At 46.8% G+C, this 26,320-nt stretch overlaps 1 protein-coding gene across 1 annotated transcript; it reads right to left on the bottom strand.

Moving 5' to 3' along the window:
• asmt (acetylserotonin O-methyltransferase) lies at positions 1-25,854 on the bottom strand. Its single transcript, XM_070891643.1, has 8 exons — positions 25,780-25,854; positions 16,768-16,942; positions 15,182-15,311; positions 13,738-13,806; positions 6,627-6,745; positions 4,558-4,698; positions 1,012-1,134; positions 1-212 (listed from the first exon to the last, which is right to left on the bottom strand). The coding sequence occupies exons 1-8, from the start codon at positions 25,852-25,854 to the stop codon at positions 1-3; spliced, it is 1,044 nt and encodes a 347-aa protein (XP_070747744.1).
• Positions 25,855-26,320: the final 466 nt, after the last annotated feature.

Below are 26,320 nucleotides of genomic sequence, written 5' to 3'. Positions count from 1 at the left end.
TCACTTTCTCCCGAGGATGACATCGTAAATTTTCCCTGTCCGTCGGACTTGCACATCCTTAAACCCGGCTGATTCCAGGAGGCGGACGTACTCTGAGGGCATTCGTTCTTTCCCCTCTGTCTGCACCAACATATTCAGAGAGTACAGCTGAGTGGTGATGGGGCCTCTTCGGTCCTCGTTCAGCAACGCCTCGATCAGCAGCACTCCGCTGCCTAATTCAAAGTGACAAAGATCACAGAAATTAATGCTCCTTGGGCTATTTTTCAATTTTCCTCCAATGAATTAGGCAACTAACTCGCTCACACATTCCAAACTGCCCAGCCGGAATTTTCCGATCACAGTAACATTTGGAACAGGAGTCGGGACTCCTAGCCTAATCTTCAACAGTACTGGCGGACCCCCTACTCCCAATTGATCAGCGATCAGCTCCGCTGGGCAGGCCACATAGTTCGTATGCCAGACACGAGATTGCCAAAGCAAGCGCTCTACTCGGAACTCCTTCACAGCAAACGAGCCAAAGGTGGGCAGCGGAAACGTTACAAGGACACCCTCAAAGCCTCCCTGATCATGTGCAACATCTCCACCAGGAGTCCCTGGCCAAAGACCACCCTAAATGGAGGAAGAGCATCCGGAAAGGTGCTGAGCATCTCGAGTCTCGTCGCCAAGAGCATGCCGAAATCAAGCGCAGGCAGCGGAAAGAGTGTGTAGCAAACCTGTCCCTCCCACCCTTTCACTCAACGGCGATCTGTCCCACCTGCGACAGGGACTGTGGTTCTCGTATTGGACTGTTCAACTGCCTAAGGACTCATTTTAAGAGTGGAAACAAGTCTTCCTCGATTCCGAGGGACTGCCTATGATGGTGATGACTCCCAAAACCTTTGGCAAGGAGTACACCGAAAGAGCCGGGGAATCTTTGGCCTCAGTAGAAACATCAAAGACGTGCAAGGTCGCATTTTTTTCAGAATACCAACAGTGCCTGTTAATATTACCCATTATTCCGGGTATACTTACCTGGTTTACAAGCTTTGTGAACTTTGGTAAGGAGCTCCAGGCTTCTGTCCGCTGTCCAGTCATGAAGTATTCTAGCCAGAATGTAGAGGTCGGCATCGGGTATAGGGTCTTTGAAGAAGTCTCCTGTGTTTGAAGAGAGTGTGGTGTTAGGACAGCTGGAGGTTGTAGTGGTGACCTGTGGAGATGTTCCCATTGAAACATCTGTGGACGCAAGTCACCCTCATTCGAGGGACCACCTAGGAGGTTAGGACAGCAATGTGTGATTTAGGTGCCATTTCAAAAAAAAGAAACCTTCTATAATGGTTTCCCCTCCTCTCCTGAAGGCACTGAGTCTTACTTGCATCTGGGTCCATCGATACTGGGAACATAACATAAGAATTAGGAGCAGGAGTAGGCCATTTGGCCCCTCAAGCTTGTTCTGCCATTCAATGAGATCATGGCTGATCTTCTACCTCAACTCCACTTTCCTGCACTATCCCCATATCCCTTGATTCCCTTAATATCCAAAAATCTATCACTCTCTGTCTTGAATATTCTCAAAGACTGAGCTCCCACAGCCCTCTGGGGTAGAGAATTCCAAAGATTGAGTGAAGAAGTTTCTCTTCATCTCAGTCCTAAATGGCCGACCCCTTATTCTGCGACTGTGACCCCTGGTTCTCGACTCCCCAGCCAGAGGAAACATCCTCCCTGCAACTGCCCTGTCAAGCCCTGTAAAAATTGTGTATGCTTCAATGAGCCATTTCGGATCTGAAGATAACACATGGTCCAAGTGATCTCTTGGAGTGGTTTCGATCGCTTGAGGGGGGGTTCAGAGAGGAATTTTCCAGAGTATTTTTTTCCCTCATTGGCCCTGTTTCTTTGCCTCTCCCAGGAGATTAAATGGCTGCGGGGATGGAGAAAGGGGATGGAGGTGGGAAAAATGTAGTCACAATGCTCCAGCCATCATGAGTGGTGGGTAGGCTTGATGGTCCAGCTGATCTTTTTCTGCATGTAATACTCATATGTGTCGTATCTTCTTTAGTAGCCGGTCTTCGGGGGTGAATTTCCGTCGGCATTTCAGCGGCCATTGGGAGACTCTCTCGAGTAAATTCCCAGCATTCATGTCTAAGCCTAGACTGCGGGGAAGGGCCATCACAACTGACTTCAACCCCACACTCGTATACATTTACTTTCTAGCAAGTGTTCACCAGATAGCAATCAGGAGAGGGAACAATGTCTAATTTTTCTCTTTCTTACCAAGAGACGCCAAGATCAATTGTAACCCCCGCCCCTTTCACCTTGGGACGTCCTGAGAATGTGAAAAACACTATGTAAATGCAAGTTCTTCTCATTCCTTTCGCAGATGCATAGGATATCGACAACAACCTGCATTTATGTAGCGGCTTTAATGTAGAAGAATTGGAATGGAGTTGAGGAGAATTTTTTTTCACCCAGAGAGCTGTGGGGTTCTGGAACTCACTGCCCTGGAAAGGGTGGTAGAGGTAGAAACCCTCACCACATTTAAAAAGTATTTGGCTACGTACTTGAAGTGCCGTAACCTACAGGGCTACGGACCAAGAGCTGGACAGTGGGATTAGGCTGGGTAGCTCTTTATCGGCCGGTGCAGACACGATGGGCCGAATGGCCTCCTTCTGTGCCCTAAATTTCTATGGGCCCGAGTTTGGTCGGCTGCACTCCATGTTTTTTGTGCGCTCTCCCCTCCGAGCGAGTTTGGTCAGGCGAGGAGAGAAGACCTCTGGGGATCATCTGCCGGTGTGCCCTGGTGTGCAACACCAACAAAAGTCCTCCCGCCCGCTCACTCCCGAGATCGATCCGGGCAGTCCTCCGCTCCAGCAGCAGGAGAGACCGCCACGTGGAGGCAGGTCTTACCTGAACGGTAAGTATGAAGAGCTGAAAGAAAAGGTTTGTGAACTGGTTTTCTTCATTTCTCTTGCAGCGATTTTGGTGGATGGGGTCCTCTGAAGGATTTGTAGTATTTTTTCTCATGTGTTGAAATGTTTTTATTTTTCCCGTTGCCCCTCTTCCATGGGCCCGACTCTATCCTTGGTGGTACTTTGCCGAGGATCGTATTTGCTGCTGAGAATCCGACCTACTGCCCGTTGCCGCCCAGAAGCGGTGTGTAAGGCCCATTTTTTCCGCCGGGCGTTTTTTTTCACATTTTTCCACCAAACTTCGGCCCAAAGTACCGTCAAGATCTTAGTGGTCCTTTTGATAGTACTTGGGTTTGACCAAACTCGGGCCCTATGATTCTATAATTCTAAGGACTCCCAGTGCTTTTAGAACTGAATCGTGCATAGCTTGGTAGAACTTATTGTAGTTATCACACGGACCACTGTGAGACTGTCTTAACCAACTTGCCCCTAAATAACAAAAGAGCATTTTGGGATGTAGTTTACGAATAATTTGAGACATCATCATAGGTGGTCCCTCGAAACGAGGATGACTTGCTTCCACGCCAAAAAGAGGACGAGTTCACAGGTGTTTCAATGAAGGACTTGAACTACATCCTGAAGGGTGGAAGATGCCTGTGTATGCATTTTTTTAACCTTGTGGTGGCCATTGCACACCAGCCACCACACGGGCTTGACAGAGCTAGGTCTTGGTCCAGTGGCAAGAATAACCCACGACAACTGGAAACCAGCTCTGCTGCAGTGTAGCGTGCTTGGGAGCACAAGCCAGGATTTGAACTTCACATAACTAATCCAGGTTGATCACACCTCTGGTAACATTGCCACTACACCTACACATCTGGCCCGGGAGCAGCGTGGAGGCCACTTCAGAGAGCAGCGCCAGCTGGTGCAGGAGGACGACGATTCGGAGAAGGGCGACTGGATTGGATGTCACCAAAATCAAGTTCACTGATTGGAGCGTGGGCAGGTATCAGCAGGGGAGACGGCAAGCAGCAGAGGAGCGGCGAGGTCGGGGCGAAGGAGAGGTGAGGGATTGTAGAGGGACGTGATCGGGGCCCAGGAGAGGTGCGAGTTCGGGGCCCAGAAGAGGCGAGGGCCCAGGGTCAGCACGGGCCAGCCCACACTGCGATACGTGTGCGCACTCGGTCTGTGCAGCAGAGCTGGTCTCCAGTCGTCTTGGGTAATCCTTGCCACTGGACCAAGACCTAGCTCTGTCAAGCCCGTGTGGTGGCTGTTGTGCAAAGGCCACCACGCGTTAAAAAAATCCACACACAGACATCTTCCACCCTTCAGGATGTAGTTCAGGATCTGGAATGTCAGGTCCTTCAGTGAAACACCTGTGAACTCATCCCTTTTTGGTGTGGAAGCAAGTCATCCTCGATACGAGGAACCGCCTAAGAAGCAGCAGCTCGGAGGAACAAGTGACTTTGGACCTATGGCTCCCAAAGCTCTCCATCACGGGGGGGTTTCCTCACCTCATTTCTGGCTCTGTTGTAGACTCATTGATGGAGATTAATGGCAATGATTAGACAACAACTCCATTATCATTGTATCATTTGACTCCAATGATGGTAGAAGACAAAATAGATGGACCTTGGTCGTTTTTACATCTAGTAATTCCTACGGTCTTATGTACCTTCATGAAATGCGATCCGTTTTTCGTCCGGGGACACAAAGTGTTTTCCTGCCATTTCCAGGACTTTAGGAAGGTCGTAGATAGTTACCCTTGACTGTGGATATGCAGAGATACATTCTTTTGCTATCGCACCAGTACACCCTTTAAAACAGACAGGAATATCATCTGTAAGCTTTTCTTTTTAAAATTGAAATTGGTCGTGTTTCATAGATTTGTTTAATCATTTCATCAGTAGGTAATAAAGTAATTCCGTGAATAGGGATATTCAAAGATCAGGAAGGGATAGCTTTAATACTACAATATTAACCAGAAATGAAAAAAATAAACACCAAAAAAAAACCATACAATTTAAAAATCATTAGAATGCTTTTTCCTTGTCTTTTCTCTTCTTTTTCTGTTTCTTTATTTTAGATTATTTTTCAACTGTACCCCTTGCTATTTATTCTAACCTTTCTTCCTTTTGTATTTCTAATGTTGGAATGTGTTTCTTTCTGCCGCCCTGTATGCACTGTCCAGTTTGGAGGTGGTTGGCTGTTAAATGCCTCCGAAGGCAAAGATCTGAGTGATTGACAGATGTGGCCCCGTCAACCTTTGACATATCTTCCAGCGTCAAAATCAGCGAGAGATTTACTGAGGTAGACTCGTCACTGGGCCCTGGAATCCAAAAGCAGCAACAACAACAACTTGCATTTATATAGCACCTATAATGTCGTAAAACTTCCCAAGGCTTTTAGATGACACTCTCAAGTGGACGTAAAAGATCCCATTTTTTAATCTCATAATACTCCTGTGAAGCACCTTGGGATGTTTCATTACGTTAAAGGTGCTATATAAATATAAGTTGTTGTTGTTGGTGCTATTTCGAAGAAGAGCAGGGGTGTTATCCCTGGTGTCCTGGCCACTATTTAACCCTCAATCAATATAACAAAAAAAGATTATCTGGTCGTTATCACATTGCTATTTGTGGGAGCTTGCTGTGTGCAAATTGGCTGCCGCGTGCCCCACATTACAACAGTGACTGCACTCCAAAAGTACTTCATTGGATGTCCAGCGGTCGTGAAAGGCGCTATATAAATGCAAGTCTTTCTTTCTTTCAAGGGGCATCATAGGAGCATTATCAGACCAAATTTACACCGAGCCACAAAAAGCGATATTAGGGCAGGTTTGGTCAAAGAGGTAACTTTTAAGGAGCGACTTAAAGGAGGAGAGAGAGGCAGAGAAGTGGAGAGGTTTTGAGAGTACCTTCGGGTGTAGGCAGCTGAAGGCCCGACTGCCAACAAAGGGAAATCGGGGGATGTGCAAGAGGCCAGACTTGGTGAAGCAGAGAGATTTCGGAGGGTCAGAGGACGTCACAGAGGTAGGGAGATGCTAGACCATTGAGGGACTTGAACACAAGTATGAGAATTCTAAAATTGAAGCTTTGCCAGACTGGGAGCCAATGTAGGTCAGCAAGCAAACTTCTTTGTGACATTATTTTACCAAATGTTAACACAAAAATATTCAGGGGGAAGATGACACAAGGGAACCATACCCCCTCTTATTTGCTGGTCATAGTTTTTTTTTTACATATGGGATGTGGATGTCACTGGCAAGGCCGGCATTTATTGCCCATCCCTAATTGCCCTCAAGAAGGTTGGTGGTGAGCCACTATCTTGAATACAACTGAGTGGCTTGCTAGGCCATTTCAGAGGGCAGTTGAGAGTGGGCGTGGAGTCACATATAGGCCAGACTGGCATATTTTCTTCCCTAAAGGGCATTAGCAAACCAAATGGGTTTTTACGAAAATCTGGTAGTTCCACAGCCACCATTACTGATACCAGCTTGTTTAGTTTATTGAATTTAAATTCCCCAGAGACAATCGTGGGATTTGAACTCATGTCCCCAGATCATTTCCCCAGGCTCGGGATTACTGGTGCAGTAACATAGCCACTATGCTGCCATTCCCACTTGTTGGCACGACTGAAAAGAAACTAACTATATATAAAAATTACATTTAATTACATATTTTTAAGTTCCCGACACACAAACATTTGGGGAAAGGTATGTGCGGGCAGTTTCAAGTCACTTACCGCCAAGATCAAAGATGTTTGTAAAAGTTGAAAGGTCAAAGGCCGTTACCACGTCCTTTCCACATATATTCCAGATGGAATTCATCAGCTGCATGAACTTCAACATTTCCTCCTCCGACCTATGGTATCACAGCATTAAGGTGTTGAATTAACACTGTGGGAATATCAGTCTTCAAATGTGTAACTCATTCATATGCTATTCTTTCTCCCTCCCCCTATTATTTTAACAGAGATGGTTAGCATCTCAGTTAAAATAACAGGCAAGGATTTTGCCACTGATTGGGGCAAGTTAATATTTCTACAAGATAATTTCAGACCTTGAGATCTCACCAGGTAAACGAGTGAAGGTTGACTTCTTTATGCTCTAACAGTGACTATAAGGTAGCAAGCTAATCAACGGATTATAGTAGTTTTCCAATGGGTTCCTGGAGTGATTGCAATGCATTAACTAATTGAGAGGTTATGTTGGTTCATGTCTTAACTTCATGTCCTAACCACCAAGAGATTTGGGGATAGTGCGGGAAGGTGGAGTTGAAATAGAAGATCAGCCATGATCTTATTGAATGGCGGAGCAGGCTTGAAGGGATGAATGGCTTACTCCTGCTCCTATTTCTCACATTCTAATGTTGATTGATGCTGTTTTCTTTGTGTTTTAGCAACTTTGATTTGACCACTGCATGGCTAGCAAATTGGAGATTGTTAGCCCATACAATCCGAAGGAACTTGATGAATATAGAACACAATGAGTAGTGTTGGTTGATATTTGGAATAGATTGTTGACATGAAGAAGAATCAGAGTGGGGATGTGTTATAGACTAGTGGACTACTCCCTCTAGTGGACGACTGATGTAATAACTACTGATGTAATAACAATAAAGCATGTGGTCTGCACACAGTTCTGTTAGGAGCCATCTTGTAAGTGTATGTGCTTGGAGGCATACGGGCCGTGATCCTTACCAGCGGATCCATTACAGACCCATTCCACATCCGGACTGGGGTCAAACAGAGTTGCGTCATCGCTCCAACCCTCTTCTCAATCTTCCTCGCTGCCATGCTCCACCTCACAGTCAACAAGCTCCCCGCTGGAGTGGAACTAAACTACAGAACCAGTGGGAAGCTGTTTAACCTAAGCTGCCTCCAGCCAGGTCCAAGATCACCCAAACCTCTGTCATTGAACTGCAGTACGTGGGCGACGCCTGCATCTGTGCACATTCTGAAGCTGAACTCCAGGATATTGTTGATGTATTCACCGAGGCATATGAAAGCATGGGCCTTACGCTTAACATTCGTAAGTCAAAGGTCCTCCACCAGCCTGACCTCGCCGCACAGCACTGCCCCCCAGTCATCAAGATTCACGGCGCGGCCCTCGACAACGTGGATCACTTCCCATACCTCGAGAGCCTCTCGTCAACAAAGGCAGATATTGATACGGAGATTCAACATCGCCTCCAGTGCGCCAGTGCAGCCTTTGGCTGCCTGAGGTAAAGAGTGTTCGAAGACCAGGCCCTCAAATCTACCAACCAAGCTCATGGTCTACAGGGCTGCAGTAATATCCGCCCTCCTGTATGGATCAGAGGCATGGATGATGTACAGAAGACACATCAAGTCGCTGGAGATATATCACCAACGATGTCTCCGCAAAATCCTTCAAATCCCCTGGGAGGACAGACGCACCAACATCAGTGTCCTCGCCCAGGCCAACAACCCCAACATTGAAGCACTAACCACTCTCGATCAGCTTCGCTGGGCAGGCCACTTAGTTTGCTTGCCAGACACGAGACTCCCTAAGCAACTGCTCTATGCGGAGCTCCTTCATAGCAAATGAGCCAAAGGTGGGCAGTGGAAACGTTACAAGGACACCCTCAAAGCCTTCCTGGTGAAGTGTGACATCACCACTGACACCTGTGAGACCCTGGCCGAAGACCGCCCTAGGTGGAGAAAGTACATCCGGGAGGGCATTGAGCTCCTCGAATCTCAATGCTGCGAGCATGAAGAGGTCAGGCGCAGGCAGAGGAAGGAGCGTATGGTAAATCAGTGTCACCCCTCCCTTCCCCCGACGGATATCTGTCCCACCCGTGACAGGGTCTGTGGCTCTCGTATTGGACTGTTCAGCCACCAAAGAACTCACTTTAGGAGTGGAAGCAAGTCTTCCTCGATTTTGAGGGACTGCCTATGATAATGATGATGAGTATGTGCTTGTGCAGCTGTGTCTCAAGATACCACAAAAAGATGACGGAACTCCCAGATTCATGGAAAAAGAGTCAGAGGATGAGTTAGCAACCAAAATGCAGACACAGATTTAAGAGGAAATTAGATAGCCATGAACTCAGCTCCCTTGGGCGGGCCACATCGTCCGCATGCCCAACACGCGACTCCCTAAGTAAGCGCTCTACTCGGAACTCCTACACGGTAAGCGAGCCCCAGGTCAGCAGAGGAAACGCTTCAAGGACACCCTCAAAGCCGCCTCGCTAAAAATGCAACATCCCCATCGGCACCTGTGACTCCTGGCCTAAGTGGAGGAAGAGCATCTGGGAGGATGTTGAACACCTTGAGTCTTGTTGCCAAGAGCATGCAGAAATCAAGCGCAGACAGCGGAAGGAGCGTGTGGCAAATCAGACACCTCACCCACCCGTTCCTTCAACCACTGTCTGTCCCACCTGTGACAGAGACTGTAATTCCCGTATTGGACTATATAGATACCTGAGAACTCACTTTTAGAGTGGAAGCAAGTCTTCCTCGATTTCGAGGGACTGCTTATGATGATAATGATTTGGTGAAAGGTCACATGATGATGACCTGTTTCGATGTGTACAGTGCCAGAGTCTGTCAAAGGCTTTGAAGAAGTCTTACATAATGAGAGATGATACACCAAAGTGTTCACGATTGGCGTTCCAGAGATGCTAACTAAAAAGTGAAAAGGCCCTGCTGAAAAATATACTGGCAATTATAGATTAGGACTGAATTTCCCTAATAGATAATGTGAAACCTGGGGTCCTTGTGCATGAAACACAAAAAGTTAGTATGCAGGTACAGCAAATAATCAGGAAGGCAAATGGAATGTTGGCCTTTATTGCAAGGGGGATAGAGTATAAAAGCAGAGAAGTCCTGCTACAACTGTACAGGGTATTAGTGAGGCTACACATGGAGTACGGCATATAGTTTTGGTCTCCTTATTTAAGGAAGGATATACTTGCATTGGAGGCTGTTCAGAGAAGGTTCACTAGGTTGATTCAGAGATGAGGGAGTTGACTTATGAAGATAGGTTGAGTAGGTTGGGACTATACTCATTGGAATTAGGAAGAATGAGAGGTCATTTTATCAAAACATATAAGATAATGAGAGGGCTAGAGAAATTGGATGCAGAGAGGCTATTTCCACTCATAGGGAAAACTAAAACTAGGGGGCATAATCTCAGAATAAGGGGATGTCCATTTAAAACTGAGCTGAGGAGGAATTTCTTATCTGAGAGGGTTGCAAATCTGTGGAATTCTCTGCCCCAGAGAGCTGTGGAGGCTGGTTCATTGAATATATTTAAGGCGGAGACAGACAGATTTTTCAGTGATAAGAGAGTAAAGGGTTATGGGGAGCGGGTAGGGAAATGGAACTGAGTCCATGATCAGATCAGCCATGATTTTATTGAATGGGGGAGCAGGCTCGAGGGGCCAGGTGGCCTACTCCTGCTCCTATTTCTTATGTTCTTGTGAGAGTTAACAGCAGCTTCCACAGCTTTCGAAGATACTAATGTAAGGGCAATGGGGAGGAAGTTAAAAGGGCAAGAGAGGATAGGGGTCAACATGAACAAATAAGGAAAAGTGGACCATGAATATTGAGATTGAAGAGATCGCACAGAACAATCTTATTCAAGTCCAGTGTATGAAGGATCCAAAAGCGTTGGCAAAGATGCTCATCATAATGGTTGAGCAGAATTCAGCCATGAAGGGAGGTTCTTTATCTAGATCACCAAGACAAAATGCAAAGTTCAAGCGTATGGTTGTAAGAGTGAGACAGTAGGTGAATGAAGAAATAATAAAAACAGATTCTGGCAACCAGTACAGGTTGAACCTCTTTAGTCCGGCACTCTTTAGTCCGGCAACCTCCCTGGTCCGGCATCATTCCCGGCGGAGGGGTCGCGACCCCCGCTGTGTCCTGGGGCCGGCTGCTCCTCTTCTCCCTGCTGCCTCTGGTGTTCCCTCCTCGGTTGGGTCAGAGCGTTGTCAGCAGTACCCGATAAGTTTTTAATGTAATTGTTCATTTCGGGCGGAGGTACCAACTCTCGCAGCGGGGTTAATATGTACCTGTGGGGAACAACAGTGAAGTGATGCCATGGGCTGCAGGTCAGCCGAGAAAGATCGGCAGTGTTTACAGCGGAGTATAAATCCTTCCAGCTGATGTAAGATCCGATGTGTGATCTTGAGAGTTTGTTTTAGATGAGCGATCTTCATTGTTTTAAACATTAGTTCAAAGCATTAAGCATCCGTAAGATAAAGGTCCTCCACCAGCCTGTCCTCGCCACACAGCACTGCCCCCCAATCATCAAGACCCATGGCACGGCCCTGGACATTGTGAACCACTTCCCATATCTCGGGAGCTTCCTATCAACAAGAGCAGGCATCGACGACGAGATTCAACATCACCTCCAGTGCGCCAGTGCAGCCTTCGGCCACCTGAAGAAAAGAGTGTTTGAAGACCAGGCCCTCAAAACTGCCAACAGGTTCATAGTCTACAGGGCTGTAGTAATACCCGCCCTCCTGTATGGCTCAGAGACATGGATCATGTACAGTAGACACCTTAAGCCAATGATGTCTCCGCAAGATCCTACAAATCCCCTGGGAGGACAGGCGCACCAACATCAGCGTCCTCGTCCAGGCTAACATCCCCAGCACTGAAGCGCTGACCACACTCGATCAGCTCTGCTGGGCAGGCCACATAGTTCGCATGCCAGACACGAGACTCCCAAAGCAAGTGCTCTACGCGGAGCTCCTTCACGGCAAATGAGCAAAGGTGGGCAGAGGAAACGTTACAAGGACACCCTCAAAGCCTCCCTGATAAAGTGCGACATCCCCATTGACACCTGGGAGCCCCTGGCCAAAGGCAGCCCTAAGTTGAGGAAGTGCATCCGGGAGGGCGCTGAGCACCTCGAATCTTAACACTGAGAGCATGCAGAAATCAAGCGCAGGCAGCGGAACGAGCGTGCAGCAAACCGGTCCCACCCACCCCTTCCCTCAACGACTATCTGTCCCACCTGTGACAGGGACTGTGATTCTCGTATTGAACTGTTCAGCCACCAAAGAACCCACTTCAGGAGAGGAAGCAAGTCTTCTTCGATTCCGAGGGATTGCCTATGATGATGAGTTCAAAGAGCCTGCAATACTTTAGCTACTTTATCGTCTCATCTACAAAACGTGCCTAATCATCAATATCAGTTTTTAAACAAATTAAAATAATCAACCATGTATGATTCACACATAAAGAGAGACGGAGAACAAGAGAGAAATGGACAGATGGATTCTAGTTGGATCAAAACATGATAAAACTACAGGTGGGTGAAACATGTCTGTTTTATTTCACAAACTCATTCTGATTGGTGGAGAGTGGGCGGGCATGTGTCCGATCTGTGTGTTGAAGTGAATTGCTTTAATCGTCAGTACCAATTGTGCTTCATTATCACCAAGCAGAATGAATTTGTGAAATAAAACTTTTTTTTTTTATTTGTTTAAAAACTAATATTGACGATTAGGCACGTTTTGTAGTTGAGAGGACAAAGTCGGCTGAAGTATTGCAGGTTCTCTGAACTAATGCTTAAAACAATGAAGTTCGCTCGTCCAAAACAAACTCTCAAGATCAGACATTGATCTTTACGTCAGCTGGAAGGATTTATACTCTGCTGTAAACACTGCCGATCCTTCTCGGCTGACCTGCAGCCCACGGCGGCACTTCACTGATGTTCCCCACAGGTACACATTGTCCCCGCTGCTCCGAGAGTTGGTGCCTCTGCCAGAAATGAACCATTACATTAAAAACTTACTGGGTACTGTTGACCACGCTGGGGTCGTGACCTCCCGTCGTCCGGCAATCCTCTTATCCGGCAGGTGCTGGATAAGAGAGATTCAACCTGTATAGAAAATAAATGGGTGATCTAAATTGAAGATGATTAAAGGATTAGCTGGAGAGAAACTATTTCCTCTGGTAAGGGAATGCAGAACAAGGGGGGACATAAAATTAGAGCTATGCCATTCAGGGGTGAGGCCAGGAAGCACTTCTTCACACAAAGGGTAGTGGAAATATGGAACTCTCTCCCTCAAAAAGCTGTTGAGGCCGGGGGTCAATTGAAATTTTCAAAACTGCGCCTGATAGGTTTTTGTTAGGTAAGGGCATTATGGGATGTGGATTAAAGGCTGGTAAATAGAGTTAAGATTCAGACCAGCCTTGATCCAACTGAATGGCGGAACAGGTTTGAGGGGTTGAATGTGCTTCAACTGTTCGTAACCATCTGGGCCACGAGAGCCTTTCAGGACTTCGTAGTTTCTGAGAGGTGATGGCAGTACTAGCCCAGGCAATTCAAGAAGATCTATTAAAAGATTTTCCACCTATTACCTTGGGGGGGGGGGGGGGCAGGTGGAAGAGTGTACGGATGGTGTTGTGAAATTATTAGTCAGTTTCGACACCAGTATGGAATGTCCGCACGCATTCCAACTGCCCGTGCACTCTTCAGGGTCTTCGATGTATGAGAACAGTCACAAAAGTACATGAAGGTTTCATGAGATCAATACTATAGACAATGTTGCCCCTAAGGTGCGCGGCCACAATCAGGAGGTCCCGTGATGGACGCCCGTCAGACGCTGGAAGCGATACCGCGCAACAAATTTAAAGGGACCGGCACACCAAAATTTAAATTAGAGGGAACATTGACTACATGTCTATCATAAAATGATTGGTAGTTCATTCGTGGAAAAACTCTAGGTTCAGTACGCATTCAAACCATGTACGCAGTGGGAGAAACGTAAGCAAAGTCATTCTCACATTGTGAAAAAAATAATATTTTCTAACCACGATTTTGAATTTCAGTTGGCAAAGAGTTTAAAGAACAGCACGGACAACTAGAAGAACCTACCTATAGAGAGCTTCAAAGACTTCCTTAGAGGAAACACCAAACGCCCTCTCATATTGGCTTTTCCCTTCCCTGAAGCAGAACATTAAAAGATAAACTGTACCACTGCAATAAAAGGTATGAGATCAATCCTTAATAAGAATCATCATGTACAAAAAAGCTATTAGGTCCATTGGGAGGAGTTCTGCTTCTTTTCCCATCTCATTTTCATTTTTGTGGACATGCAATCATACAGTACGGAAGGAGGCCATTTGGCCCATCATGGCCGTGCTGGCTGTTTGAAAGAGCTGTCCAATTAGTGGCACTCCCCCGCTCTTTCCCCATAGCCAGGCAAATTTTTCCATTCAAATATGTATTCAATTCCCTTTTGAAAGCTACTATTGAATCTGCTTCCAGCACTTCTTTCAGGCAGTGCATTCCAAATCATAACAACTTACTGCACAAAAAAAAAATGTCTCCTCATCTCATTAAGGAACCCAGCCTTTCACTACTGCACCACTTGTTACCAAGTAATTCTGGGCAAAACCACATTAGTGGAATGGAAATTGCTTCCCATGGGCAGAATTCAGCAATATATTGATGGGCGTGTAGCACACAGCACTGTTGGGCTGCAATGTGCTCCGATCCTAAAAGACTTAAATGGAAAGAAAGACTTGGATTTATATAGCGTCTTTCATGACCACCGGATGTCTCAAAGCGCTTTAAAGCCAATGAAGTACTTTTTGAAGTGTAGTCACTGTTGTAATGTGGGAAACACGGCAGCCAATTTGTGCACAAGCAAGCTCCCACATATGATAAGGGCCAGATAATCTTTTTTTTTATGTTGATTGAGGTATAAATATTGGCCAGGACACCGGGGATCCCTTGCTCTTCTTCGAAATAGTGCCATGGGACTTTTTAGGTCCACTTGAGAGAGCAGACGGGGCCTCGGTTTAACGTCTCATCTGAAAGACGGCACTTCCGACAGGCTAGCTCCCTCAGCACTGCACTGGAGTGTCAGCCTAGATTTTTTTGTGCTCAAGTCCCTGGAGTGGGACTTGAATCCACCACCTAAAGCAGAAATTGCTTCATTATTTACACAAATTATGTAAAAGTTACTGAATAAAACATTTTTTTTCTTGTCCAGGCTACTAAATATTTAAATGTTATCCCTCCTCTCTTAACGTACCACTTCTCCTCTGAGAAAGTGGGTGCGTTATCCCAAAGCCAGGCTTCTGCCATTGTCATCCTTGGCCTAGTCACAATGAGGTGTGTGGCGATGACATGAACTTCTCCCCCTCCCTTACCTTAGCTGGGCACTGCCCCTCTTCCTAGCCCGGCTGTGATTGGCAAATCCCGTGTACACAGTGATCGATGCTTGTTTTAAAGTACCTTCATAAATAAACTGAACTGTAACAGAAAAGGTATTGTATACTGACAATAATAAAAAGATCCAAATCTTTCTTACCTGATGGCATCAGTCAGGTAGGAAAAGCAATGGTAGATGGTCTGTGAATAGTATGCTACTGAATAATAGAGTGTTCTAGGACTGGCCTTGGTCAGGTAAATCCTGGACAGATCTGTATTACTGTATAAGACTGTAAATTGGAGAATTAAAATAACATTTATTCGCAATTATTTCTCTGTATGGCAAAGCAGAAACTTGAATTTCTTTTTCAGGCAGGAGATGGAATTTTTCACTATGAATCTCATTATTAAAAATAACAAAATTATTTCTAAGTCCAGCTGAGACTAAAATATCAAACGGCCCTGATTTTAACTCCAGGTGGATTCACTGTTCAGGCCCGAGTTAAAATTACAGTCAGGTCTCAATGATGTCATCGGGCCGCAATATGCGTAAGTAAGGAAGGACCTTGTTGACTCCGGGCTCCTGTCCTTGCTGTCTGCTCAGGAGAGCAGGCTAAAATTGTACATGTTGCTATCATGGCGACTTTCGGACAGGTTGGAGCCAGGGCGATTTTAACTGCCCACCCACCAGGTTTATGCTGAGCGAGTAGGGTTGAAATTGCCCCCAACTCTTCGGCATCCTGTATAGGACAGGGGGTTCCAGCACTGGTCCAGGTTGTCTAGGTGACACCCCATTCCTGCATCACTCAAGAGGTCCTCTGGTGAGTAAACACAGGGGACACAATTGATGTCATCTGTGCTGGAGATGCAGATAGGCTGGTCTCCACCACCAACCTGACAAGAATAATATGGATGCAAAGGGAGCTAACATGGAGGCAGGAGAGCCTGAGGGGGAAAAAAATGGAAAATGACTCACTTATTCAAAGGCCGCATGTTGTTATGAAGCATTTCATCGCCACATTCTTCTTCCAAGCACTCAACTACTGGCTTTGTGAGAAAAGTGAAATCTCCAAAGGTGCAAAGTCACTGCCAATGGATGAAGTAGTTTGGGGTGGGGGGCAGATTTTAACTAGTAGATTTCATTTTCTCTGTCCACCATTTTTAGCACAGACATTAATGCATTTGTATATAGCCCTGTCTGTGCTATTTTAAATTCAGACAATCATGCATTTATTTGAAACGTGTTAATTCCTGCGTTAAAACAGCACAAACAGGAATTTATGAGAACAAGTTCACGGATGTGCTAGAAATAATGCACATAGGGAATTAAACCTATAAATAATTTAAACACACAGGCTACCATTAATCTAAGTAAAATCGAATTGTAAAGTCCTGCAAACCGCCCCGCCCCACATCCCACCCATAAAATGCTTTGGTAGCTGTAATGTAGGCACCTTTGAGTATGCTCAAAGGTTTGTAGAGCTGTTGAGTTGGGAGTGGCTTAGCCAGTCACATGATGTTCACAAGACTCAATAAAACCCCAGCCAGTTGGGTTCAGGTGATCCACGATGAAGCAGGTGGTTGTGAGCCTGGTGGATGAACTGGTAATGTGTAGTGTGATTGTTAAACCTTTGCTAATAAACCAACTAGTTCTTAATAGCAATGCGTTGCTATGAATTCTTAAGCAAAGAACCCATGAAGCAAATACATTACAGTAGCTAAAAAAAAAACCTCTAATTTGATTACCTTCACCTTGGTGCTCTTTGACTTCCAGCAGCTGAAGTCCAACACATGCGGTTAGTAGTCTATCCATGCCATCATCACTGGTGCCAAGCCGCTCTGCCATGGCAGCGGAAGAGAGTGGACCTCCATCCTCCAGCAGGAGATCAAATACTCCCAGCTCGCAGGCAGCAAACATTGTCTACAACCAAAATGGTTTGGAAGTGCATGTCAGCTGTATGTCAGTTAGTTTCTTTAGTACTCTATTTTGCTTTGTGTCCAATGATTTTCTTTAGGGTGAGACGTTAAATCGAGGCCCCGTCTCCCTCTCAGGTAGAAGATGTAAGAGAGCTCTTGGCTATCTCAGAGGAGTTCTCCCCTGTGCCCTGGCCAATATTTATCCTTCAACCAACACGTTAAAAACAGATTATCTGGACATTATCATGTTGCTCATTGTGGGAGCTTGCTGTGCACAAACTGGATGCCTCCTTCCCTACATTACAACAGTGACCACACTTCAAGAGTACTTCATTGGCAGTAAAGCACTTTTGGACGTCCTGGGATTGCGAAAGGCGTGATAGAAAGACAACTCTTTCTGTTAGGGGAAATCGGCTCAATTGTCGAGACTTTGTGGAGACTCTACAGTTAATTCATTGATTCGTTGAAATGGTCCTCCAAATTGTTGAGAATTATGCAGAATCTGCTGTGCAATTTAGCCATTCTTACCAGTAAGTTTGAACTTTAAGCTTTTGTTGTCAGTTTGGCTCAGTGGGTATCACTCGGGGTCAGGAGGCTGTGAGTTCAGGCTATATTTGGAGTGCAGCATTGTCAGAGGTGCCATCTTTTGGAGCAGATGTTAAATCAACAAGTCCTGGTGGATATTAAAAGCCCCGAGATACTGCAAGGAGTTCTCCAGGTGCCCTGCGCAACAATCCCTCCTCAACTTATACAACCCAAAAAAAAAGGCTAAGTTCATCCATCTCGTACCTGTATGTGGAACATTTCTGCTGCACAATGTCTGCTGCTTTGAACTGCATTGCACCTCAAAATGAATTCTGAAGCGTTTTGAGATGTTTTAATATGATGAGGTACTTTTTTTTTTTGCTTTCAGACAATATTTTTCCGTCCCCACTACTGGATATTAAAATTTGTTCTCCACAGGTCATAACAAGTGGGCATGTCATTGTCTGCCAGACTTCTGGCTATGCGTGCAGCGGCACTGTCCCGGCCTGCAAGACCATCAGCAGGCCGGGGCCATCAGAGGGAGCAGCGTGCTGCAGCAGCGTACCACTGCAGGAGGGCGACGGCTGCGAGGCCAGGTCGCTGACTGCAGTGCGGGCAGGTACAGCAGGAGGGGCGAAGGAGCGGCAAGAGTTTGTGGAAGAAAGTGACCGGGGCCCAGGAGAGGAGTGAGTCCGAGGCCCAGAAGGGACAAGGGCCCAGGGGCAGCATGAGCCAGCCCACACTGCTATATGTGTGCGCGCTCGGTCCGTGCACCAGAGCTGGTCTCCTTGGGTAATCCTTGCCACGGGACCAAGACATACCTCTGTCAAGCCCGTGTGGTGGCTGGTGTGCAACGGCCAACACACGTTAAAAAAATCCAAGCACGGGCATCTTCCACCCTCCAAGATGTAGTTCGGGATCTGGAATATTAGGTCCTTCATTGAAACACCTGTGAACTCATCCTTTTTTGGCGTGGAAGCAAATCATCCTTGTTTCAAGGGACTGCCTATGATGATGATGATGATGCCACGAAGGAAGCGTGTGAGCACATGCTGTCTCAGGCTCTATTCCCTTCATAGCCAGCTTAGATAAGAATGATTGATACAAATGTGATGGGAAAATACACCTTCAGACTTTTGAAAGATAAGGGAGTGAAGGGTTATGGGGAGCGGGCAGGTAAGTGGAGCTGAGCCCAAGTTCAGGTCAGCCATGGTCTTAGAGAATGGTGGAGCAAGCTCTGGATCGATTCTTATGGACTGGAGGGTAGCTAATGTTACACCACTTTTTAAGAAAGGAGGGTGAGAGAAGGTGGGTAATTATAGACCAGTTAGCCTGACATCAGTAGTGGGGAAAATGTTGGAATCAATTATTAAAGATGAAATAGCAGCACATCTGCATCCACCACTCTTCCAGGCAACAAGTTCCAGATCCCCACAACCCTCTGCATAAAGAAGCCCCCCCCACCCCCAACTTATGCAACTATCCTCCACTCACTGCATTTTGCTGAAGGAATCACCCTGGCTTTTATTGGGAGAAGTTTCTGTAGTTTGGGGTCATGTGTTCTTTTTGCTGTAGTTTGTCAAGGCTCTTTTTAAGTAGACTCTGTAGACTTTGCTATAGTGCAATGCTTAAACAGACTCTGCTTGCTGAGTCAATTGACTGGGTTTGCTGTGACTCCTGCCATAAGTCCCACCCTACCTCCATATCATTGGCTGACACAGTGCTGACAATAGAAAGTCTGGAATAGGGTTGCCAACCCTCCAGGGTTGTCCTGGAGTCTCCAGCAATTAAAGATGAATCTACCAGACACCGCTGTGAGCAAACCCAGGAGAAAAATCAGAGATATTACAAAAAAATTGCATGTTGATTTCATTTTCTTTAACTACTTTTGTTTATTAGTTGTAAAAATATTGGAGAGAAAAAGCTGTTTGACCGGGTGAGGTGGGCGATCGTGATTAAACCTCTAAGAATACCTCCAAGCACAGTTGGCAACCCTAAGCTTAAAAGATGAGTCGCTTAGATTGAGACATTTCGCACAGAGGGTGGCGAATATATGGAGTGGCATTGGAGTCGCTTAATGTCAGCATATTAAAGATCACATGATCAGAATTACAGATGAGGGAGGTCATGTGATCGACCCATACTTATTCGTCCTGCCAGATACACTACAGATTCCCCAGTTTCATATCCTTTAGCTCAAACCTACGTCTCCTTGTCCCATTAATGCAATTTACTTTGAAGTAATTTTCCATAATTATTAATTATCTTATGCACTTTTACAAAAGAATCCTCTTAGATATTTCCATTCAAGTCCATGGTTCTTCAAATTTTCCCAACACAGGTGCCTGACTCTATTGTGGCTTTTCTCTGCACTGGCTCCAAACTTGAATGTCTCCCTTGAGTCTCAGTGACCAGAACTGCACACAGTACTTATGGTGTATTATGTAGAATTACACATCATTCACAGCATAGGAAGAGGCCATTCGGCCCATGCTGGTTTCTATGCTCCACTCGAGCCTCCTCCCACCCTACTTCATCTCATTCTATCAGCATACCCTTCTATTCCTTTCTCCCTCATTTACTCATCCAGCTTCCCCTTAAATCCATCTTAAACCTCCTCAAAGCCTCCCTGATAAAGTGCAACATCTCCACTGACACCTGGAAGTCCCTGGCCAAAGAATGCATCCGGGAGGACGCTGAGCACCTCGAGTCTCAACGCCGAGAGCATGCGCAGACACTTAATGTCAGCACATTAAAGATCACATGATCATAATTACAGATGAGGGAGGCCATGTGATCGACACATCCTTATTCGTCCAGCCAAGGGACTGCCTGTGATGATGATGAAATCCATCAATGCTATTTGCCTCAACTGCTCCATTTGGTAGCGAGTTCCACATTTTAACCACGCTCTGAGTAAAGACGTTTCCGCTGAATTCCCTGTTGGATTTATTAGTCACTATCTTATATTTATGAACCCTAGTTTTGGATTCCCCTACAAGTGGAAAATTTTCTCTACATCTACCCCATCAAACTCCTTCAAAATTTTAAAGACCTCTATAAAGTCACCACACAGCCTTCCCTTTTCTGGAGAAAAGAACTCCAGCCTGTAGTTTGACTCGAACATCATACAGTTTGATCATGATTTCCTCTGACTTGTATTCTACTGTTTTGGCTATATACTTGAATATTCTATTGGTTTTTCTGATTTCTGCCCTATATTATATAGGGTTACATAGAGTATACAGCATAGATACAGGTCATTCGGCCCAACCAGTCCATGCCAGCGTTTATGCTCCACTCGAGCCGCCTCTCGTCTTTCCTCATATAACCCTATCTGCATAACCCTCTATTCCCTTCTCCCTTCCCTTGAAGGCATCTGTACTATTCACTTCAACCATTCCCTGTGGGAGCGAGTTCCACATTCTCACCACTCTCTGGGTAAAGAGGTTTTGTCTGAATTCCCCATTTGATTTCTTGGTGACTATCTTATACTGATGGCCTCTAGTTTTGCTCTTGCCCACAAGTCGAATCACTCTCTCTGTAGCTACTCTATCAAAACCTTTCAGAAATTTAAAGACCTCAATTAGGCCACCCCTCAGCCTTCTCTTTTCAAGAGAAAAGAGACCCAGTCTGATCATCCTTTCCTGATAGGTATAACATCGCATTTCTGATCACATCCTTGTAGTGTATTAGTTGAGTGTTGAGTTTACTGACACTGCTAGGTCTCTTTCAACTTCATCCTTAGCCATCTCAACACCATTCAGAGTACATGTTGAGTATTGTTCCCTCCTCTATGTGGTACATTACACTTGATATTTTTATGTCCACTTACATATTTTGTCCAAACTCATTTAGTAACTTCTGAGCTGCCTTACCCATTTTCATTGCCTTTCCTAGTTTAGCATCATTTGAAAATCTGATCAGTTGGCATTGAGTGTCTGAATTCAATTCATTCATGTAAATTAGACAACATGATTTAAACAGCAGTGGTCCCAACAAGAACTCACATAAAAAGAACTCACGTTAAAAGAACTCACGCACAGGCATCTTCCACTCCGTTAACATGAAGGTCAGGACCTGGAACGTCAGGACCCTCATGGACAACCCCAACAGCGACAGGGCGGAACACCGCACCGCCATAGTTGCCTGGGAACTTAGACACTTTGATATCGACATCGCCGCCCTAAGCGAGACCCAGCGGGCAGCTCAAGGAACAAGGTGGAGGTCACACCTTCTTGTGGAAAGGGAAACCAGAGGAAGAACACTGCCTCCACGGAGTCGGCTTCACCATCAAAAACGAGCTGGTTGACCACCTCAAAGACTCTCCCTGCAGGGCTAACGAACGCCTCGAGTCTTCGACTCGCGCTATCCTGGATCCAGTGCGCCACAGTCATCAGTGCGTACGCCCCAACATTCGATGCAACTGATGAGGCCAAAGAGGGTTTTTACTCCGATCTCGAAAAATCCCTGTGCTCCGTCCCCACGGGCAACAAACTGATCCTCCTCAGTGACTTCGACGCCAGGGTTGGCAAGGACACAGACCTCTGGGGGGGGGGGGGAGGGTGATTGGCAGAGAGGGGGTAGGGAAAACCAACTCTAGCAGATCCCTACTCCTGACAAAATGTCTAGAGCATGAACTTGTCATCACCAACACCTTGTTCCGCCAGAGGGACAAATACAAGGCTTCATGTCAACACCCTCGCTCCAAGCACTGGCACCTGCTCGACTGTGTCATTGTCCGAGCCAGGGGTCGCAAGGATGTACGCATCACCCACGCCATGACAGGAGCCGACGACTGCTGGACGGAACACTGCCTAATCCGATCCATCATCGACATCAACATAGCCCCAAAGCGGAGGGGCAGCGGAAGCAGTGCTGCAAAAAAGTCAATGCCGGAGCTCTTAAGGACCCAGCTAAGAGAGCCCTATACAGTCAGCTCCTCATAGCTAACCTGGCATGCCTCGACGACCCCAAGACGCAGAATGCCCACAGCGCTTGGTCTGCCCTCCAAGTCTCCATAACCAGTGCCTGCAAAGAGACGCTCGGTCACTCGACTAGGAAACACCAGGATTGGTTTGATGAGAGTGATCAAGAGATCCAAGAGCTAATAGCAAGATTATACACAGGGCATTTCTGAGCCTTAAGCAACAACCCAACTCTGGAGTAGCAAAGCAGCATTACAGACGGCTCAGGGCTGAGGTCCAACAAAAAACCCAGAACCTAAAGAACAGGTGGTGGATGGAGAAAGCACAGGAGATACAGCAGCTGGCCGACAACCATGATGTGCGAGGATTCTTCATCGCAGTCAAGGCCACCAACGGGTCAAACACTCAACGCCCAACGGGGTACCCAGCAGAGCTGATCAAGTGTGGTCAGTGCTTCAATGCTGGGGATGTTAGCCTGGACGAGGACACTGATGTTGGTGCGCCTGTCCTCCCAGGGGATTTGTAGGATCTTGCGGAGACATCGTTGGTGATATTTCTCCAGCAGCTTGAGGTATCTGCTGTACATGGTCCATGTTTCTGAGCCATACAGGAGGGCAGGTATTACTACAGCCCTGTAGACCATGAGCTTGGTGGCAGTTTTGAGGGCCTGGTGTTCAAACACTCTTTTCCTCAGGTGGCCGAAGGCTGCACTGGCACACTGGAGGGTGGTGTTGGATCTTGTCGTCGATGCCTGCTCTTGCTGATAGGAGGCTCCCGAGATATGTAAGTGGTCCACGTTGTCCAGGGCCGCGCCATGGATCTTGATGACTGGGGTGGGGGGGGGGGGGGGGGGAGGGGTGGGGGTGGACTGCTCTTCAAGGACACCAAGGCAGTCAGGGGCCGCTAGAAGGAGCATTTAGAAGATCTCCTCAATCGAGATTCTGCCTTTTACTTGAGTGTTCTTGACTCCATCCTGCAGCATTCTACCCGCCACCACCTCAATGAGACCCCAACACTGCACGAGGTAGAAAAAGCCATAAGACAGCTTAAAAACAAGGCTACGGGTGCAGATGGAATCCCTGCTGAGGCATTGAAGTATGGTGGAGAGGCACTGCTGGCGTGAATAGATGACCGCATCGCTCTCATCTGGAGGGAAGAGAGCATGCTGGGAGATCTCAGACGCAGTGATCATGACCATCTTTAAAAAAGGGAACAAGTCCGACTGTGGCAACAACAGAGAAATCTCCCTGCTATCAGCTACTGGGAAAGTCATCGCTAGACTCCTCCTCAACCGTCTTCTTCCCATGGCCAAGGAGCTCCTCCCGGAGTCACAGTGTGGATTTCGTCTCCTACGGGGCACAACGGACATGATTTTTGTAGCACGGCAACTACAGGATAATGCAGGGAACACCACCAGCCCTTATACATGGCCTTCTTCGACCTTACAAAGGCCTTTGACACTGTTAACCGCAAAGGTCTATGGAGCGTCCTCCTCCGTTTCGAATGCCCCCAAAAGTTTGTCACCATCCTCCGCCTGCTTCAGGACAACATACAAGCCATGATCCTGACCAACAGATCCATCACAGACCCAATTGACGTCCGGACCAGGGTCAAACAGGGCTGCGTCATCGCCCCAACCCTCTTAATATTTCTCGCCGCCATGCTCCACCTCACAGTCAAGAAGCTCCCTGCTGGAGTGGAACTAAACCACAGAACCAGTGGGAACCTATTCAACCTGCGCCATCTCCAGGCCAGGTCCAAGACCACCCCGACCTCTGTTGTTGAGCTACAGTATGCGGACGATGCTGTGTCTGCGCACAGTGGCTGAACTCCAGGATATAGTCAACATATTTACTGAGGCGTACAGAAGCATGGGCCTTACGTTAAACATCTGTAAGACAAAAGTTTTCCACCAGACTGTCCTCACTGCACAGCACTCCACCCCCACCCCAGTCATCAAGATCCATGGCGCGGCCCTCTTACATATCTCAGGAGCCTCCTATCAGCAAGAGCAGGCATCGACGACGAGATCCAACACCACCCTCCAATGCGCCAGTGCAGCCTTCGGCCACCTGAGGAAAAGAGTGTTTGAACACCAGGCCCTCAAAACTGCCACCAAGCTCATGGTCTACAGGGCTGTAGTAATGCCTGCCCTCCTGCATGGCTCAGAAACATGGACCGTGTACAGCAGATACCTCAAGCTGCTGGAGAAATATCACCAACGATGTCTCCGCAAGATCCTACAAATCCCCTGGGAGGACAGGCGCACCAACATCAGTGTCCTCGTCCAGGCTAACAACCCCAGCATTGAAGCACTGACCACACTTGATCAGCTCTGCTGGGTAGGCCACATAGTTCGCATGCCAGACATGAGACTCCCAAAGCAAGTGCTCTATTCGGAGCTCCTTCATGGCAAACGAGCCAAAGGTGGGCAGCGGAAACGGTACACGGACACCCTCAAAACCTTCCTGATAAAGTGCGACATCCCCACTGACATCTGGGAGTCCCTGGCCCAAGACCGCCCGAAGTGGAGGAAGTGCATCCGAGATGGTGCTAAACACCTCGCGTCTCAACGCCGAGAGCATGCATCAAATAAAGTACAGGCAGCGGAAAGAGCGTGCGGCAAACCAGTCCCACCCATCCCTTCCCTCAACGACTATCTGTTTCTCACCTGTGACAGAGTTTGTGGCTCTCGTATTAGACTGTTCAGTCACCAAAGACCCCACTTCAGGAGTGGAAGCAAGTCTTCCTCGATTCTGAGGGACTGCCTATGATGATGATGATGGTCCCAAGCTCAGCTTAGTACCTGATGTAACTCCTCTAACACGTGCCTGTTGCGTTCTACCCTTCAGTCTATTCCCAAGAGTTTCCCTGAATCCGCACAGCTTTGAGCTTGGCTGATAGCCTTTCACACAGAACCCTGTCAAATACCTTTGTAGGATTTTCTGCAGTCCATATGAGATGGCACTTTCTCAAAGAAGTCAATGAGGTTGGTCAAGCCGGATCTTCCCCTTCTGAAACTCGATTTTTTATTTCTACTGAAGTTAATGGAAATTAAAATCTGGAGAGATGTGAAACTGGGCTGCTGATTCACTATCACCCAAATTCAAAATGACCCCAGTGCAATGTTCCCTCTAAATTGTCTTTGTTGTGCGCAGTCCCTTTAAAATTTCTGCGTAAGCACAGTATTTGAGATGGAAAAGTTTGTGAGCGACCTGCATGGTACCTTCTAGATCACTGCACGTCCACGCACGTGTGCAGCTTAGCGGGAACGCTGCCACCACGGTGTGGGTTAAATCTGAATGACTGGTAAACGCACCTTAGTAGAAATGTTGTGGATGCTGCGGGGTGCGGATCACTTTCCCGTCTCCATGAAATCTTGGCCTACCTTAGATACGAGAAATCCATCCATATAATTCAGCAGCTTCTGCGGGTATTCAAGTTCCTGTTTGGAGAGTTCCATTTTAAAACTTGCGGCAATGTAACACACAGCAGCTCAAAGCTTCAGAGATTGATGTTATCCAGCAAATAACCTGCACGTTGACGTAGTTTGCAGAAACTCCAATCTCTCAGACAGAACAGAATGAATCTCCTCATTTGCTCCACTTGTGCGCTGGCTGGGAAGGTGCTTATTCCTGGTACTCTAATCGCTTAAGGAGATTACGTCTACACATGATGCGCTTTGACACTATCACTTTGATTGCAACGCCCCTTTAGATTAACGGAACATAAATGGATAAAAGAAAACTTGCATTTAATGTAGCACCTTTCATACCGCTCATGACTTCAGCCGGATTAAGGATTCTTGCGGTCTTGAACATTTGTTGCCTCACCGCACAAACCTCCCAGATGCATTAAAACAAAAATCATATCATAGTATACTACGCTTAAATGGAATTGATCCAGTGGTTGTATTCAGTTTATCTGCA

The sequence above is a fragment of the Pristiophorus japonicus genome, chromosome 10 (genome assembly GCF_044704955.1).
Source record: "Pristiophorus japonicus isolate sPriJap1 chromosome 10, sPriJap1.hap1, whole genome shotgun sequence".
NCBI lineage: Eukaryota > Metazoa > Chordata > Chondrichthyes > Pristiophoridae > Pristiophorus > Pristiophorus japonicus.
Note: the sequence above shows the minus strand (reverse complement) of the source record. Positions and strands in the feature narration are given on the sequence as shown.